Here is a 19,028-nt window from a genome sequence, read left to right on the forward strand (position 1 = left end):
TGCTTCACCGACATCCGGTCTGCTTTCTTGTTTACGTGGGACATGAAACAAGCCTGTGTGCGTAAATCGCCAAACTCTGCTTCATTCCCACCAGATTTACCTGAGCAGGGTGTTGACTGCGAGCATCACTGTTGCTAGGCAATGATTTGTGACATCAGTGCACCTGCTGCCTACCTACCTGACTCACTGCTGTGAGATCATTCAGAATTGAGCCACCAGTCTGACATTTTGGCTTGTTTCTCTCCATCCTGGTTTGCTATGACTCAACTATCTCTACAAATGGCTCTGGGAAATATTGACTGACAAGGTTTGTACCTTTGGACCTACAAACAAAGAGCAGTTCAGCGTCTGTCGGAGGAACCTGTCTGGCTAGGCGCTACCAAAGATGCTCAGGAAAAGCAGTTAAACTACAAATCCAAACACTGAGGAGTCTGCATGGAGAGGGAGATGGCTTCTCACAGAACAAGGGACCTGGCGTGATGCGATGGCGCTCGGACAAGGTTCTAAGAAGTCAATTTCCTGTGACCAAGAGGTCACACCAGCCTCCCTGAACAATGAGGTAAGTCATGCCAGAATGCATCTGCGCAACACTCAGATCAATGTGAATGTTGGTGGATGTTTAACAGAATGTACCAAACATCAAATTACCAAAGAACCTGCCTCACGACTTTTTATATCGATCATATTGATCGTTAAATTGTTCACATTCAAGAGAAGAAACTGCTTTATCCAAGTACAATAACTGTCTCATCCCTTGAGCAATTTCTATACATACAGTATATATATATATATATACACACAGTATATACACACACACACACAGTATATTATGTAAAGTTGTCTTCTAGCTATTTCTATTTCTATAACTGTTGTACTTCTGTTAAATTGCACCAGAGGGAGTCACACTTGTTTGCTATAAAATGACAATGAAAGCTTTTGCTTTGATTTGATTAAAATGGCCGTTTCGGCGAGTGGAGTCCTTTTGCTTTGTTAGCTGGAGCCAAAGCTGCATTCATGCGCTTGTCACAGAGTGAAAGGAATATTGAGGCTAACACAGTTTCACACATGAAACATCATTTTGAACGACTGCCAACAAGTTCATAATATAATTGCGGTTCTGCAAATAGTCAATCCTCCTCAGAGCCAGACAAGAAGATAAAAACGCTCCTCTGCGCTGCTTTAGGGGGCAGAGACCTACGCTAGCTAGCTTAGCACAGTGAAGGGAAGTGCTTGGCTGGGTTAGCATGCCTCTGTCAAAAGTGCAGTTCTTTGTAGGCCACCTGACGTGAGGCCTCTTGTCTGTGCAGGTGGAGGCCGGGACACAAGTTGTGGCTTCACTCATCGGGAGGACTCGCTGCTGCAAGTGTCTCCTGGCCTTCTTCATCGTCCTCATCCTCATCTTGATAGTTGCAGGAGCTGTACTCTCCTGGTACTTCCTGGGTGAGATTTACCTCTCTTATATTCATGTACTTGCTGCTTGGATCTTTATACATTTCTCCCTGTCAGAGTACAAGGTTTGGGTGTTGGAGCCTCGTGTCCAGCAGCAGTACACGGCCTACCTGTCCGTCCTCAACAGGGACTTCTCTGCTGATCTGTCCTCTCACAGCACACCTGCATTCAAGAAAGAAGCCAAGGGAGTGGAGCGCATGGTGAGCTGCGTTCATTCCTATGACTCCGATGTTCACGCCACATCCCGCCAGACCTGGGATTCATGCAGGCTTTCTGTCCACTCATCCAGTTTAGAACTGAAACTGCCTGTCAGAAAAAGGAAACCAGCAAGATTCCGGACCTAAAAATTCAGCTCACCCTCAAATATTTTCTTTTTTTAGGTAGAGAAGATAATGAAGAAGTCAAATCTCTCACGATACCTCAACTGCACCACCCTGTTTGCTTTTGGGTAACTTCTTCACATCCACAATAACAATAATCATAAAACACACAGAACAGTAATGGGAGAATATTGCTGAGGCTGACAGAATACAAACTCTCAAAGTTTGACTTTTCCACTGTTTAAGTCCTTCTACTCATTAAGCCAGTGACTGACGTTTTGGATGTCTTGACCTCTTGACAGATATCAGAAGGTAGAATTAAATCGCCATGGAGACGGGGTAGTTCCATGATGCCACCACTGAAACGATGCAAATTAGTGCATATTAAGTTTGACAGTGCCTCACTTGCGTGTATAAACACAACATTTCTGAAAACGGGGTTGGGCTTTGGTGTCTGCTTTGTTTCTGTAGGGAGGGGAGTGTCGTGGCTCACTTCTGGATGGTGATGTCCGTCCCCAGCAGCCATGTTGGAAGGGTCACATTGAGGAAGGTCACCGGGAGCCTGGAAGAAGGCCTGAGGGAGCACAGAGGGTCGGAGCAGGAGGAGACAGCCAGCTTGGATGGATACATCCTTCACCTCCCCTCCCTGTCTGTTAGCGGTGAGAGAGAGCAGCGAGGAGTGTGTGTGTGTGCGTGCGTGTGTGTTTGAGTGTGTGAGAGAGTGTGAGCGTGTGAGAGAGAGGGATGATAATAATAACAATCGTTATTATTCATACAGCATAATTCAGGCAAAATATAGCACAGGTTTTGGGTACAAAACAACCACCCCAAATCCCAACAGGTTCAAATGTACAGACACGCACATCCACACATGCAACCCGTATGGTAAATTCTGAGAGATCCTGCTGGCGTATAGAATAAGAGGCAGTCCCGAGGGAGCGGGATGCTGGGTTACTTAATGCCGTTCGTTAAAATGACTTTAAAATCAGTTCTCACATCCCCGTTGCTCCTGAGCGCCAGCAGGAAGAGGCAGCTGCTGGTTTATGCTATGATTATCTGTCCAGCGTGATTGATTTATTCACCAGTTATTGGCGTTGTATTCGTTCATGTCTGTGTTTTATGTGTTTCTGTGACCATGTCGTGCTTTTGTTTTATGCCCCCCACTCCTACTCAATCACCCACCCCCGTTGGGGACAAGAAAAGTTGTTGAAGTTGGAGTTGAGGAGATACTGGCGAAGGCAGGAGTGCTCATCTTACTTCCTGTCCTTTATCTTATTATCTCCCTTTGTTCTCCCTCTTTCAGAAACCGATTCCAAGGTTATAGAACTTCTGAGAGCTTCATTTGGTATCACACCTTTTGAGTTTTCTTTGATTTGATTATACTTTTTCTACCATGTTAGTGATATTGTTGAATTGTCTCCCTCCTGAGTGCAGGCCTCTGGACTGATGCCTCAGTCTGTCTTCCTCCCATGTTCACCTTTAACTCAGTGGTTGTTTTCCTTGCTTCCAAGACTGTTACTGGTATCAGAAGGTGGTTTCCAGCAGCCCGTTGGCTCTCCAGGGCCCTGACACCAGGCGCTCCTCCTGCACGTGGCACCTCCAGGCCGCCCCTGGCTCCCAGCTGGAGCTCAACATGGAGTGGCTGCTGCCAGAGTGCCGGGACAGACTGTTGCTGTACGACTCGCTCACCCCCTCAGATAGCCGCCTCATCACCTCGTGAGTGACACATGACTGTTACTGTTACTTAAGTCTGAAACGTTACAACGCTTCACGTGTCTGCACTCGATCGAGTCACTCTGTCATTTGACAGTGTGTGCATCCTTAGTTCCCCCGCCGGGTGACATGAACTCCCGGCATACATTCAGTTTCATGGAGAAAAGAAAAGAAATCTGTTGTATCTTGTCAAAATCTTTCATCAAAAATCGCAGTCCACCAGATGAGGGCAGAGGCAGAATCGAGCACCCAGTGTACCAGTGACCGCTTCCTCCTGAGACAGGACAAATAAGCCCCTTTAGCACTGCTGAGATATGGATGAATAGTTGAAATGGCCTCGAGCCGCGACCGTGAGAGTATCAGAACAGTATCAGTGGACTGTGTTTTCAGGACTGTAGCTGAATGCTAGCACTGCTAGCTTAGCCACTGGTGGTGCTTGAGCCATCGTTCGAGGAAGAGAGGGTACACATCAGGGGGTTGAGTGTTTCAGGGGTTGCAGGACCTCAAAAAGTTTGGGAACCACTGCCTTACATTTCACTTGAGGGTAAACATGAATCAGTCTGATGCTGATGCTGCTTCCTTCTCTATTCCTTGAGTGTTTACGGCTGCAGTAGACATGAACGTGTAGTCCGCATCCTGTCGTCGGGCGAGTGGATGACCGTGGTGTGGAAGCAGGGGCTTTACAGCTACAAGGACCCATTTTCTCTGTCTGCACAGGCCTGGCACCATCAGGGTAAGAAAGCACATGCAGGAAACACATCCAAGCTAGGGGAGGGCCTTTAAAGTGATCCGTCACGCAACCCTTATGGGCCTTAAATGGAACCCAGCAGTTTATCTGGGTTCAGGCTTGTTCTGCCTCCATGGAAACTGTGGAACCCAGCTGGTATCTCATTCAGGTCTCACATGAATGTTGTTGCTCTTAACTGTCTTGGTCAGACATTCTCCCCACCTTAACATATGTTTCTCTGCATGGTCCTGTTAGACTGTAACTCAACTGTAGAGCTGAGGCCAGTATCAGGTGTCCAGGGGACACTGAAGACCCCCTTCTTCCCCAGCTACTACCCCCCCGACACCAACTGTACCTGGAACTTCATCGTAAGGCCCCTCCCCCTTCCAAATGGCTTTCATGCATTGTTCATTCATTATAGATTGGATTAATACACTGAAAGATGATAGATGTGTAAAAACATTTTCAGCAGAGACCCTTACGTGTTTCACGTGGGTCTTCACGCATGTGTTACTGGCTCATACATGTGATTGTGTTTTTGTATGTTCGACCCGTGTGTGACTACAGATGCCCCGTGCAGGGATGGGCTTGTCTCTGGCGTTTGAGGGCTACGAGCTCAGCAGGGCCAGTTTTAACCAGGCCTGTACCCAGGGACAGTGGATCATCCAGAACCGCAGGTAGTCTAACGGGGGTTGGAGGAAAAACTGATCCACTGAGTTGTTATTTGAATACATATATCAAGAATATATTGAAGTAGTCATTCAATTGCTTGTTAAACAAGATCCTTTTGCACAGGACCCTTGAGTTCTACGAGTGCCATAATAGTCAGAAAGTACACGTTTTTATTCTAATGTGGTCAACGTGGACGTGAACTCTCATGTTGGTTCAGCAGCTTAGATATTTGGACTCTTTCATTTCTCATTATTTCACATTCGGCACATTTGTGGCTCAGCACCTGTTCAGCTTTGGTCTGCATGTGTGTTCCTCTCCCCTCCCAGTGTTTATTTGAAGGCTCACGTTCTGTTATTCAAAATGGCGACAGGTTTTTTTTTTTTTTCCATCTCAGCACCGCAGAGTTGCGAGACCTTTAAAAGCAACGACTGGAAGCACTACAAAATGAAATCTGTTTCTGTTCGCTTTATTGGTACCCACAGATGGATTTGGTTTGCACAGAAAAGTACAAGTCACCAAAGACAAAATACTGCATATAAGATGAACGAAGACAAATCGATCAAAGTGCTCCAGTGCGAATCAAAATATTCGATATAGAATGAATAGCAATGAAAGCACCTTTTCTGGTGTTTGTTTTCATATTTAATTTGTATAATTAATCCATTTTCTTGCAAATAGTCACAATTTATTGCATGCATGGTGAAACTACATCCTCTTAAAGTTTAGACTTTGCCATGGCTGACATGTTTCAGGACCAAACAGCAGGGGGCAGCAACATCCCACATTAGTTGCTTGTGTACTGGATATGGAGGAGTTTTTTTTATATATATATATATATATATATATATTTTATTTATGAATTTTGATTTATAAAATCTGTGTGTGCTGCCTCCAGAGGCCCCTTTATATTGATTTATACTATAAATTAGGACCCGTGGAAAACATTAACTACTATAAATAAGTGAATCCATCCATAAAAAATTCCAAGGGAAGAACTAATTACTTTTTTCTGCAAGGAGTTGATTTAAACAGAAAGAAGAATTTGGCTGACAAAGCCACGAATTATTACAGTGACATAGTAAAGGACCTGTGAGATGTGACAGAAACTCCTGGGTCTGCAGGGACTCCGTTTATACGATCTCTCTGACCAGAGCCCGGCGTCCGTCTGACACCAGGACGCAGAGTCCTTGATTGGCGTGTGTCCTTCTCCTCAGATTGTGTGGTACCAGGGGTCTTCAATCATACACCGAGCGCCTCTTCCTGCTCTCCGCGTCAGCCAGCGTTGTCATGACGTCAGAGGTGTCACTCACAGGGCCGGGCCTTCAGCTTCACTACAGTGTCTTTAACCTCTCAGATCGTAAGTGGTGGAGAGGCAGCCAAGGCTTTTACACAAACAAAACCTGAAGTGATACTTTTGCTGTAAGACTTAAGGAGAATATGAATGTGTGTGTGTGTGTGTGTGTGAGTTGCAGCGTGCCCGAGCCAGTTTCTATGCACTGTCAACGGTCTGTGTGTTCCTGCCTGCGATGGAATCAAGGACTGTCCCAACGGACTTGATGAGAGGAACTGTGGTAGATGTTCACTCTGTCCTGAGCAAACTGGTGATGTGTGCATGGCAAATGAAGAAGAGCAAATGAAAAAGGGGAATATCTCGGACGTCCTGTTCTCTTTAATATGGTATTGCAGGAACACTTGAGAGATTTCTCACGCCGTCCCTGAGATATCATGTACATGTGAGGTGACAGTGACTTTGAACTTTGACCACCACAATCTCTTCAGTTCACTCTTGAGTCCTGGTGGACGCTTGTGCCAAATTTGAAAGGATGAATGAATTGAATATTGGAACATTACAGTTTGATACAGACAACTTGAAAACCTAAAAAAAACACACCTGTGTGTGTGTGTGTATTTCAGTGTGTGTGGCACAATACCAGTGCCTGGAGGACAGTCAGTGCGTGGACTACTACAAGGTGTGTGATCAGCACCCAGACTGCCCCGAAGCTTCTGACGAGATGAACTGCAGCAGGGGTAAAACAATCAAATCTACAAATAAATAATCTAAACACGTGCGCATGGACGTTCTTCTTGAAATCTCCCTCTGACCCTGAATGTATTTCTGTGTCCAGCTGTGCCGTGTACAGATATGACCTACGTGTGTGCTGATGGGACGTGTCTGAAGAAGCCAAACCCTGAGTGCGATTTCATCTCCGACTGTCCTGACGCCTCGGATGAGAAACAATGTGGTGAGAAAATACACGAAGATGCATGTATTTACTGACCTTATATTCAACTTAAGGAGTATTTATACCTTCAGCTTTGGTGTTGGTGTCATGCTGCTTCTTTGGCCAGATTTCCCATGGTAAAATACTTTGTTAAATGCGATATCAACCCAGAAATTTAAAGGTAAATGATTCCTTTGAACTGCTGGAGTCGAGTCAGCTGAAAGCACCTCGCAGTCGCCCAGTTCCTCTCATCTGACAACACTCAGGAGTCAGAACCTGTGTGAGTTTTGTCGCTGGCTTGGAGTTGTAGGAGGAGAAGTTTGAACACGGAAGTAGAAGGACTTTGTTTTCACCTAATTAAGAAAATAACAGCAACATTTGCCAACATCAGGTGCAACACTCAACGGGGCCACAGCATCAGAAGTGTGGCGCCGGATTCAGCTGTGGATTTCAAGATAACGTAACTGATAAGAGAAAAATGTCTCGCATACCTGATTAATCAGTTTGATAGGTTTGGAGGTGGAGGAGACGCGTGGAGAAGAACACTGTGCCTGTGCAGTGGGAAATATTTAAAAGATGCACAACGGTAGAACAATACCACTTTAGGCTACTACCAGCACTCCTACTACTACTGAAGCATACATTCACAATCACATGTTCATGTCTCGCCATGTGTTCAGACTGCGGCTTGAGGCAGTTCTCTAGCCGGATTGTGGGGGGAACCAATGCCACCGAGGGAGAGTGGCCATGGCAGGCCAGCCTGCAAGTGCGAGGAACCCACATTTGCGGGGGCGCGCTGATCTCCAGCCAGTGGGTGGTTTCTGCCGCTCACTGTTTCTATGACGATCGGTAAGTAAAGGAGGTTACAGGGGAGGAAGTGGTTTGCTGGTTGAGATATGAGAAAGTGCCTTCAAAACAAAAATAACCTGAGGCACTTTGGTGAGCTGAAATCAGAGAGGAGGAGAGGCGCAGTGTAAAGGTCTGGCTGAGTGAGTGGTGACTGACTCAAGTCCAAGCCTTGACATCAGCGCACTTTGAAGTCCCACATTAGTCAAGGTGACAGGAAAAGGCATCTTTGAAAGCAGCAAAGTAGAAAGTTCACTTTAGGTTTTTCAAAAAAGAGCAAGTGCACGAAACAATAGATGGAAAGGCCTCATCGGTCCAGACCAGCTGTTTCCTCCTCCACATTCCCAAACATTTCCACACTTCGCTTGGCAACTGAATGGAAACTAATATGCTGTGCAAAGTATTTCAATTTTACCCAGTGTTGTAAGTACGCATGTTGACTGCCCTCTGCTGGTGGAAACACATCCATTGCAATTGAAATGTGATCTTTACTGATCTGGTGGAAGGTGAAGGAGCCGGTCTTCATCCCCTTGAATGAAACAAGTATCTGGCCCCTCTCAGCTGAATGAGGTGTTCATGCAATCCTGCTGGCTCTGCAGCAAGAAGCCAGGAGGCGCTAGTGCAGCGACTAGGACTCCAACCCTCGTCTGGCTTCCACAGACACGGCCAACAGTGTCTGGCCGGAGGCAACGCAGGGACTTGAGCCAGCTGGATTACCTGGGCCTCCCACTCTCTTGTATTTGCTGTCATCATATCCTCAGTAGGTCGAGCCCACGATGTGACGTCCCACCTCTTACGTGTTGATCAGCGATATCTGAGTGGGAACAGAGAGTCTACTATTACCGTCATTAGCAAATATTGCTGCAATGCTATTTAAAGCACATGATCATTTGTATCATTCCTCCGACCCCCTCCAGACTCTACTCCCCCTCCATGTGGACTGTCTACCTGGGTAAACTCCGGCTCAGTCGGAGCAGCCCAACTGAAGAAGTATCCCGGGTTCAGCGTATCCATCTTCACCCCTACTACGATGACGAGTCCCATGACTACGACCTGGCCCTGCTGAAGCTAGACCAGCCCCCCGCCATGCTGGCTGGACATGCCCGACCTGCATGCTTGCCCCCCGCCACCCACCAGCTGGAGCCTGGCCTGCTCTGTTGGGTCACGGGGTGGGGGGCTCTCCGTGAGGGAGGTGAGGAGGTCACTGTAGCATCGCACGCTTTAACATAACCGTCTGAAAGTCTTTAATTGGGCAAATCCATGGATTCAGCTGAAAACACGACTGAGACTAGTTTAATTAAACTTGAGCCAAGGAGGAAGCCATTACATTTTATGACCCTTCAGAGTAAAAACAGCATTTCATTACATTGCTCTCAGCAGAGATCTGAGTTTTACAGCGTCCCCGTCCAGCCTGGAGGACGGCGTCCTCACGCAATGAGGAAAGAGAAAATAGACGCGCCAGACATAAACAAGAAATCTGTCACGGACTCGTCTCACACGATGAGTCGGGTAACTGACACTTGACATGTGAGCCATCACAAATGGACCCAGTATATTTTGACTATTAGTGAATGAATGATTTTTCTTTTTAATTGATATGTTTGGCAGCCCGGGGGCTGCACGGTGGTGCAGTGGTCAGCACTGTGGCCTCACAGCAAGAAGGTTCGTGGTTCGAGTCCCGGCTCGGGCGCGGGATCTTTCTGTGTGAGTCTCCATGTTCTCCCTGTTCCTGCTGGGTTCTCTCTGGTACTCCAGCTTCCTCCACAGTCCAAAGACATCAATTTGGGGACGAGGCTGATTGATTCTCTAAATTGACCGTAGGTGTGACTGTGAGTGTGAATGGTTGTTCGTCTCTGTGTGTTGGCCCTGTAATGGACTGGCGACCTGTCCAGGGTGAACCCCGCCTCTCGCCTGTTGACGCTGGGATAGGCTCCAGCCCCCCCGTGACCCTTAATAGAAAGGAATAAGTGGAAGATGACGAATGAATGAATGAATGTTTGGTAGCCCAAGTAACCCATGAGGAATCGTTCCGGCATGGTGACCAACAACACACCAAACATCCTGGCGTGGTAACCACCATCAGCCACCGAGACGCGAGCGTCTTCAATGCCACGCATATTCAGAGCACGCAGGAGCATCCTCGTACATGCTGCGTACTCGCGTATCCCCGACACTCAAGTGCACGCGGCCTCTGGTCTGAACACAAAATTAAAAGAATTAGACAACATCAACATTCAGGAGAGCCTGACGCCTCGTTTCTACACATGGTGATCCGGTTAATTCATGATTTACAGGAAGTCCATTCATCTCAGATGGAAACCTCCGTGATCTTCAGGGGGCTTCCAGCTCCCCCTTCCAGTTTCTTTCAGTCCAGTATTTACTACGCGTACAAAAGTCCAAACGCTGAACCGTGGACCGTCTGCTAGCAAACGCACGCTGACGAGAAAGCAGAAACAGTAGAGACTTTTGCTGTCTTAACTCGTAAGTCTGAGGAATTTAGTTGTCATCCAGTTAGAAATGAGAAGGAAGATCTTACATAATAACCTCGTCATAAATCCTCGAGTGTTTTATCGTCCTTTCTTAAACAAATGAGGAATCTTTCATGCCCCCCAGTTCATCCTCTGACCCCTTCAACCCACGTTGGGAACCGCTGAGCAACAGCACATTTAATGGCTCTCTGAATGTCAACACAGAGATAAATTCAAACTCATATCCCAAATGTTTCCCGAGTTGCAGAATTGCCGTCTGTACTGTCCAGAGGTTTCTAAGCATCACCCTCTGGCTTGAGTGCATGTGGAGCTCCAGAGCAACCCAACACCATACCTCGTAAAATCAGTGACTTTTATAACGGAACAATTTGAAGATTTGGACTTTTATTTGGTGTTTTTGACATGTAGGTTCATCTTATAAAGACAGGCTTCTGAACACAGTGTGCTATTTATTTCTTCTTCTTCATTCTTGTTAGACAGTGAGCACTAAACTTTTTCAGCTGGCTTATGTGACGCAGCATTTTCCCAGGAAGTGACTTTCAGTGACTTGTGCTTGGAAGCCCTACTTGTTAAAATCATACTTCACCCAGAAAGAGTTTTGCCTTTGAAGTTTTGAGGAAGATGTTTTGTCCCTCCAGCATTGCTTCCTCAACTAGAAGAACTTAGTTTCTGTGCTGGTTTTGTTTATGGAAGCACCGGTTGGGACCTTCAGTTGACGACCCCACTTGGAAATGATAAGGAAGCAAGTTGCATTGTGGGTGAAACACATCTGCGAGTGACCGTCCCTCCAAAGGCTGATACCATGTTGAACTCCCAGGTCGGCCAACAAAAATACCTCCTGCAACTGCAACTGCAACTACGTGGGACATCGCAGTGCTGTAAACATACATGATATATCTATAAAGGTTCAGTTCTGCCTCAGTGGATGAAGCTTAATTCAGTCTGTGACGTCGCCCTTGGCTTGGATTTGCATCTGTAACTGACGTCCAGTCGGCGACTGGGGAGTGAAGGTATCATTTTCAGCTTGAAGACTTTTAGAGAGTAAATGTCAGAAGGATGCCGACCTCTGGCTTTTCTCCTTGAGTACTGCGGAGTTACTCACTCCAGTGTAAACCCTGAACTGCGTGAAAAATCACTCTTTTGGCCTTCACTTGCAAACGTTTACCTCCTCCAGGCAGAGCCAGTAACATCCTTCAGAAGGTCGACGTTCTCCTCGTCAGTGAGGACGCTTGTGTTCGCTCCTACGGCCACCTAGTCACTCCCAGAATGCTTTGCGCTGGCTACCGCAGTGGAGAGAAAGATGCCTGTCAGGTACGCAGAAACACACGGGGAAAAAAACAGAATGTGTGACTCATGATGTATTCTAAAGCTTCAGTTTGTCCAGTCAGTAATCCTGAAATGAGGCGGCACGGTGGTGCAGTGGTTCGAGTGTCGCCTCACAGTAAGAAGGTTCAGGGTTCGAGTCCCGGCTGCAGCACGGGGTCTTTCTGGGTGAGTCTCCATGTTCTCCCTGTTCCTGCTGGGTTCTCTCTGGTACTCCAGCTTCCTCCACAGTCCAAAGACATCAAGAGGGGACCAGGTTAATCCAGACTCTAAATTGACCGTAGGTGTGGCTGGGAGAGCCAGTGGTTGTCTGTCTCTATGTTGGACTGGTGACCTGTCCAGGGGGAAGGCTCCTGGGATAGGCTCCACCCTGGACAGGAGAAGAGGGGGAACATGGAAGGATGGATAATCCTTGATGTCCATGATGATAATCATTTCATCACCTCCCCCCCTGCTAGCTCGCATGACACCAGTGATGTCATAGCCGATTCACTGATCATTGGAAGTCATTAGTGGCACGTTTTGCTGCAGCTCCTGCTCTTCAACGCTCTCTGTCTCTCTCAGGGAGACTCTGGTGGCCCTTTGGTTTGCCAGGAGCTGTCAGGTCGCTGGTTCCTGGCTGGGGTGGTGAGCTGGGGAAAAGGCTGCGGGCGTCCAGACTACTACGGCGTCTACACACGCATCACCAGGCTCACTGAGTGGATCGCGCAGGTCATCAGTGACTTCTGAGCCATCGGCAGCTCTTCGAGGCATCAAGTGACGCTGAAGCACACGGACATCATTTCTCCGCCGCCATAAAACAAAGCGGTAAAGGCTCTATTCTGAAACTGTTAAGTAATAGTTTATCCAGTTTACAGGTCAAAAAATGAGCAACAGCATAGAAACGGCCAAAATGAAATATTTAGCAAATTAGACGACTCTGAAGTTTCTTAAGATGTCCGTCCCGTAATCGACTGTTGCACTATGCTCTCTCCAGAGTGAATCCTTTAAGAACAGATTCTTCTGTGTTGTCGTCAGGTGAGCGCTGTACTGTGTGTTTGGCACGTTTTCTTAGTATCAAATATATTCAGGTTGAAACTCTGCAGCCATGTTGGCGGCCCACTGAGCTCACACAGTCACAACAGCTACACTGACATGCTGATGCTGAACAGGTGTCACGTGTTTGCCAACTTTTCCATAATAACATGCTCACGTTTCATACTCGCTCATAGGCTAATAGTTTCACTCAGAGTCCCTCGTGTGGCGCCAGTCCAGAGGTAGAAGGATCAGCAAAGTCAGAACGGTCTTTCGCACCGCCCCCCCTTTTTTAATTCAAAGTTCTTTCAGTACCTGGCGACATCAGAGTTCTGTGCGTCCGCTGACATGTACAAAAGGTACGTGTTGCAGGTCCTCGTTGCTAATTCCTGCTGGATGTCATCTTAACCATAGACAGCTAGTAAGGTTGTACCTCAGCGTCGGTGTACTTCACAATGGTAGCATAGCAACAGTTAGTTGGCAGACATGGCGATTAAAATGTGGCGAGTATTGAACCAATTAGAAATGGGAGTTAGTTGAGGGCCACAACAATGTCCCCGCTCGTACTTGAAGACCCAGTTTTGGCAGGTGCAGTGCAGGTAGTTCATATAAGTCACCGGTGGTTAACCGATCTCAGGGCGTGTCCTTCAAAATAAAAGCACAGGACGAGGCATTTTTTTTTCTGTGACCAACCCAAAACTGCTCCATCATGACCCAGCAGTTGAAGACCAGTGCTCTAAAGGTTCCTCCATGGGGAAAGTTCCCACAGTTGAAAGGGGATCTTGTGTCCGTCTGTGTTTTGGTCTTTGCTGACATCATCCTTTTTGAGGAAATGTGAGCAACTGCCCAGGTATCCGTCTATCTATTTATCCATCCATCTATCTATCCATCCATCCATTCGTCCATCTCTTCTAGGTCTAATTAACTTCTGCACTCTCTCCCTCATCCTCAGGGGACATTTCAACACTTGGAGGTTCCTGTTTTCACTGTAATTGGTATTTTATTACGCTGTAAACCATCATGACAGTTATGCTCCATGAAGCATAACTACAGTACTTAAAAACAGCCTCTGGGGCCATAAAAAACATCCATCAAGGCAGTTGCCAGTTTACATCAACTGCATTTGTTTGAGGTTTGTAAATGACCTTCACTGCTTTGAGAGGAGCATGTTTCACTTCAATGTACGATGTTTTTCTTCCTCATTCAAAGGGTTTGTTCAGTGTTTTATTCCCAGAATGTAATAATTCAGTAATGTGGTTTTAAAAAGTGATTGAATGCAGTTGCTGGTTACCAAATTAGGCCACTAAGGCAAAGCTCCAAACTTCCTTCCAATGTCACTCAAAGTTCCCAATAGGGCTCTGATGTCTGGTGTGATTTTCTTAAACTACGAGTGAATATCAACATGCACGATGGTAATCATTGTTTCCCTGGGAGGTGAAGGGAAACTGCAGTGTCTCTGTTTGGCTTCCTGAATAATGAGCTGTTTCCTACTCAGCTTCTGAGGAGTTTTGGTTTGATTGACAGCTTGTTATGATGCGGAAGAGATGCCAGATAGAAGAAGAAAAACTCGACTGAGTACTCTTCTAGCTCCCGGGATCGCAGATATTCAGACGGCTGAGTTATTCATCTGTAAACACAGCAAGCAGGAAACCGATCCATGCATTTATCAGGGAGGTAGAAGTGCAGGTCAAAGTAGAGGAGCTGTTCAGAGGATCCAGAGAGCCAGAAGGAGAGCAGCCTCGGCGTGGGACGGAGACCGAATTGTGGGCACTGGCCATCCTGCTTTCCATCTCATGTTTATCTGTGTCAACAGCTTGAGAGACAAATTGAGGATTTCATCCCAGACAACAGAAATACATAATGTCCTCATTATGCTTACGTTCTGTCAGACAGTCGCAACAAAAGTTACATTTCTGGAGGAGACTTACAAACGAGAGTTTGTGCTCAGGGATTTATCCAAGTGCTTGGAAATGACATTTTACATGGAGCCAAATTCTGCTTGTGAGAAATGAGTGAGAAAAAAGAAAGAATTTTTCAGTCTCATGCAGCACGCAAAATCAGTATTGAACACGCCCCCGTTTTCTCAGTAAATAGATTTGTAGGCTGTGCTACTGACATGAAGTTTTCACGAGACGTCGGAAAGAACCCATGCGACCCACACCTGTAAAGAAATCAAACCTTAGATGTACATAAATTAAGTTGTGTGTAATAAAATGGAACGAAACAGGGAAGAAGTATTGAACACACTTCAAATTTGATACTTTGTACAAAAGTCTTGTTGGTCATAGGAGCTTCAGCGCCCCCTCCCGTATGGAGGAACGAGTTGCAGGCATTGCTCAGGTGGGATTTTGGCTCATTCTTCCACACAGTCTTCAAATCTTGACGGTTCCATGGGCTTCTTCTATGAACTCTTTACATCGATTTTCTGAGGGATTCAAGTCAAGCGATCAGCTTTCTGGCAGCTTTATTTTCTTTCTCTGAAACCAAGTGAGAGTTTCCTTGGCTGTGGTTGCTGAAGCGTCCACCCTCGTTTCATCTCGATCATCCCGGTAGACGGCAGCGGATTTTTATCAAGAATGTCTCGCTACATTGTTCCTTTCGTCCTTCCTTCAGTTATATGAAGTCTGCCAGCGCTGCATGCTGAAGAACAGCCCCACACTGCGAGTTCCCACCTCCACACTCCACTGTTGGTGTGGTGTTTCTGGGGTGATGTGCAGTGCCACCTGACCTCCAAACATGGTGTTTATGGCATGCAAAGACTTGAGTTTGGTCTCATCTGACCAGACTAGACCCCCACCCCCGTATTTCACAGGCTTGTCTAAATGTTGCACAGCAAACTTTAAACGAGCTACAACCTGTTTTTCTTCAGCAACGGAGCACCTGGTGGTGTTTCCACTTCCGGAGTACAGCCCCAGCAGCGCTCACCGGAACATTCAGAGGTTTCAAAATCCGTCGGTAACCAACGGCATCAGCATGTTGCAACAGCAAGGTTGTGCCGGTCTTGGGAGCTCTTTGCTTTTTACCCATCATGAGATGTTTCTTGCGTGACACCTTGGCAATGACACACCTTTTTATAGGCCACCGGTTGGACCTGAACCAGCTGATATTCGTGTGCGCTGACGAGGGGGAGGATTGCTCTCTAATGACTGATAGATTTCAGCTGGGCTGTCTGGGCCTCCATTTCTTCATGTGTCATTCCATTTGTTTAACACAACTTAATTTATGGACGTCGAACGTTGTACGTGTGGGTTGCCTGGGTTCTTACCAACATCTGGTGAAAATTTCATGTCAGTCGCACCTTGAGAAATACATTTACTGAGAAAATGGTGACGTTTTCAATACTTATTTTACCTGATAAATACTGGGGGTATTTTATTTTTTTTTTGCAGTCGTCATTTAAATACTTTATTAGTAAAAATCCCCCCCAAAAAAGTACATGCACATCTTAATAGAGAAGGCAAATGATGCATGACAAACCCTAAAATAACAGAGAAGTTCAGCTGACTCTTAAAAAAGGACGGTATCAGTTTTTCCGGGAGAGCTTTTTTTTGGGGGGGGGGGGGTGTTTATTTCTGTAATCATTAGAGAAAAAAAAGGATAATTGAAGGCTTTGAGGGGCTGGAAATAAGTCTCATTTAGTGCTGATTGCACGAGTATAAAATATCCCTCAGTAAGCAATAGAAAGCAGATATGGTGATGGGAGAAAATGTTTGCCAATCTTTTCTTGCTGGGAATCATCTTGAACGTCCACACGGACTCAGTTGTTTCTGACATCCACTGATTGCAGTTTGGATTTGCTATCAAAGCAAATTACTGGTGATGCTTTGGAGGTGCAGATTCTATAAGACGAAACCCCCACATGCGTGTTTGGCACACGGACAAAACGGCACGTATGACTAATGTGGCATCTGCTGTTTACCGCACATAAAACTGAATGAGTCAAGAAAACATGTCGTGCAGAAAGAAACAAATGGCTGGAAATAAGTGAGGAGACGTGATCGGCTCTTATTGAGGTTGTCGCTGAGTTACTGGCAGTTGGAGGATGTTCATGCGAACCTGGTTCACGGATCCTCTTGTTTAAAGAAATCAAATTTTCTCTTAAACACGAGGATCTGAAGTAATTGCGGGGTTCAGTCTTTCCAAGGATCTTCTAGCAGTTCCTGTCTTGGTCTGATTGCCTTAAAGAGATGCATGGTTTTATTTTGCAAAAAAACCCCAAAATAATGAACTATCCACACAGTAGAAAAAATGCGCTCATTTAAAAATTCCTATTGGGCTCTTGATGCATACTTAGTGGAACGCTGCAAAGTAATATCTCATTCTGGTCTCACAAGTTCTCCCTTTGATCTTGTGGCACTGACTTTAATCTCTTGCTTTGATCTCTGGGTTAGAATGAATGTTATTATCACCTGTCCTTCCTCTTTCTAGAGCAGATTTTGTTGTCGGGGGGCGGCGCCGTGAGTTCTGTGAAATAACACGCTGTCTTCTCAGTGAGTGTGGTAATCCGAATGATGTCATTCTGTCCTTTTTTTTTAAAAACATCTCTGATTGCTTTGTTCACCACAAACAGCACCAAGCAGATGTTTGTCTAATAAAGTTCTTGCACCGTTTGAGTTGATGAAGCTGTGCCAGAAAACCCCCCCCCACCCCACTCTGTCATTCCGAGCGTCAGCGCCGTGACCCTGGACCCTCACGCCCCTTCAAACTTGGCACTTCACTTCCTTAAGCACCAGCAATGCACTGGCAGAGTTTGACGTTGATCATACGAGTGGCCGTGGAGTTAAAAGTATTCCTTCTATTTGACAGGGACAGCACACAGTTAAACGTAATTGCACCGGAGTTCGCTGGTAGTTAGTTCACATGGGTTGGCCCCTTGGCAGGTTGAGTCGCAGTCAAACAGAGATTCCTTGCTTTTACTGTAAAACGTGAGGGAAATTGTGTGCTGTCCAGAAATAAACGTGGTATCTTGATGTATGATTCCTAGATATGGAAGCTAACCGCTTCGGATCTGTTGCAGATCTGTTTGGAATGTGCTACCCTGCTCAGGAAACAGATGATTGAGCTTAAATGTCAAGACAGACTGAGAACAGATCTCTCACAATGACCCCTCCTTGTCCAAAGAAACACTTCTGGGTTGAGATCCAAGTGTTGGGGCCAACATGAGGAGACCCTGAGACTCAAAACACCGGCCAAGTAGGTCTCACTCTGACACATATTTGACATTACACAACCTTATGGGATGTGGAACAGCTGGCCCGTGCACACAAACACAAGAACTGACATTGACGTTTGCTTGATATAAATTTCCTCAAACGATTTCATAAAATGTTGAGAGGCTGACTCGATTTACTGTCTGCACACTTTTATATCCAGCAACCTTGAAATGTTGAGGAAGTTTCTGTAGGAGGGTTGTGCGTCACAGACGTCTTCATCAGGGGGTCTGCGTACTTGCACGTGCATTCTAATAACTTTGCCCACAACAACATGAAACCCACTTCATCTCCACCCAGGAGTTTACTCACTGTCCTGAGGGCTGCTGGAGCAAACCGCCTTCACTGACCCGTGGATGCTGGCCGTGCAGGCGTGGAAGTCAAGTCCTATCAAGCACGCTAGCGTTTACGGACTAATTTCCACCGTTACAGAATGACTGACTTTGTGCTGTGGATTTTGATGCGTGCACTGCAATTATTCTCAGTTCTCAAAGAAAAACACAATGCCTTTGAATCAAAATGAGAAAAAAATCCTGCAAGCTGTTTTTTTCCACTTCTTAAACAATGATTTTTATGATCTCCACTCTCTCTCTCTCTCTCTCTCTCTCTCTCTCACTCTCTCTCCACCATCTCTCGCTCCACTGCTCCCTGGGGCGCCTCATTCCTCGCAGTGATGGGTTAAGCAGCTGAGGTCTGGGTGTTTTCCTTGTGGTTGAGATGTATCTTGGGGGTAGTGGTGGGACTGGGAGCGAAGGAGGATGTGGGAGGAGGGTTGTGAGTGTGTGCAAAGGTCCTGCAGGAAACGTGGGGAGTGGAGAAGCAAAGCAATTACACAAGACAGGCAGATGGATAGGAAAACTGGCAAGAAGCCCACACTGTCTTTGTTGGTAAAGAGCTGAACTTTGTAAATCTACATTTTCTTGTGGAGAGTTTCTTTGTATTTTCTTAAAGGTTGAGACGTACACTGGAAACACAAGGGAGCAGAAAACACAGAAATAAGTTGCTTGTTGATCCCAAACCTAAATTCAGCTGTAACATTTTGT

General features: G+C 46.2%; 1 protein-coding gene across 1 annotated transcript; it reads left to right on the forward strand.

The window, feature by feature from the left end:
- The first annotated feature begins 345 nt into the window (after positions 1-345).
- On the forward strand, positions 346-18,811 carry tmprss6 (transmembrane serine protease 6). Its single transcript, XM_086212289.1, has 18 exons — positions 346-559; positions 1,308-1,440; positions 1,507-1,649; positions 1,830-1,897; positions 2,241-2,428; positions 3,073-3,114; positions 3,281-3,485; positions 4,079-4,215; positions 4,465-4,577; positions 4,777-4,886; positions 6,096-6,238; positions 6,354-6,452; positions 6,796-6,909; positions 7,008-7,124; positions 7,784-7,952; positions 8,867-9,141; positions 11,613-11,749; positions 12,326-18,811. Exons 1-18 carry the CDS (start codon positions 485-487, stop codon positions 12,488-12,490), a joined length of 2,433 nt encoding a protein of 810 aa, XP_086068415.1. The 5' UTR covers positions 346-484; the 3' UTR covers positions 12,491-18,811.
- The last annotated feature ends 217 nt before the right edge of the window (positions 18,812-19,028 follow it).

This window comes from Aulostomus chinensis, chromosome 8 (genome assembly GCF_037954235.1).
Source record: "Aulostomus chinensis isolate RoL2024-O1b breed Wild chromosome 8, RoL_Achi_v1.0, whole genome shotgun sequence".
NCBI classification, from domain to species: Eukaryota; Metazoa; Chordata; class Actinopteri; order Syngnathiformes; family Aulostomidae; genus Aulostomus; species Aulostomus chinensis.

Coding starts and splice junctions, on each gene's coding strand:
- tmprss6 (XM_086212289.1), top strand. CDS start 485: ATGGCGCTCGGACAAGGTTCTAAGAAGTCAATTTCCTGTGACCAAGAG. Junction 1,898..2,240: donor ACCACCCTGTTTGCTTTTGG/GTAACTTCTTCA, acceptor TTGTTTCTGTAG/GGAGGGGAGTGTCGTGGCTC. Junction 2,429..3,072: donor CCCCTCCCTGTCTGTTAGCG/GTGAGAGAGAGC, acceptor TCCCTCTTTCAG/AAACCGATTCCAAGGTTATA.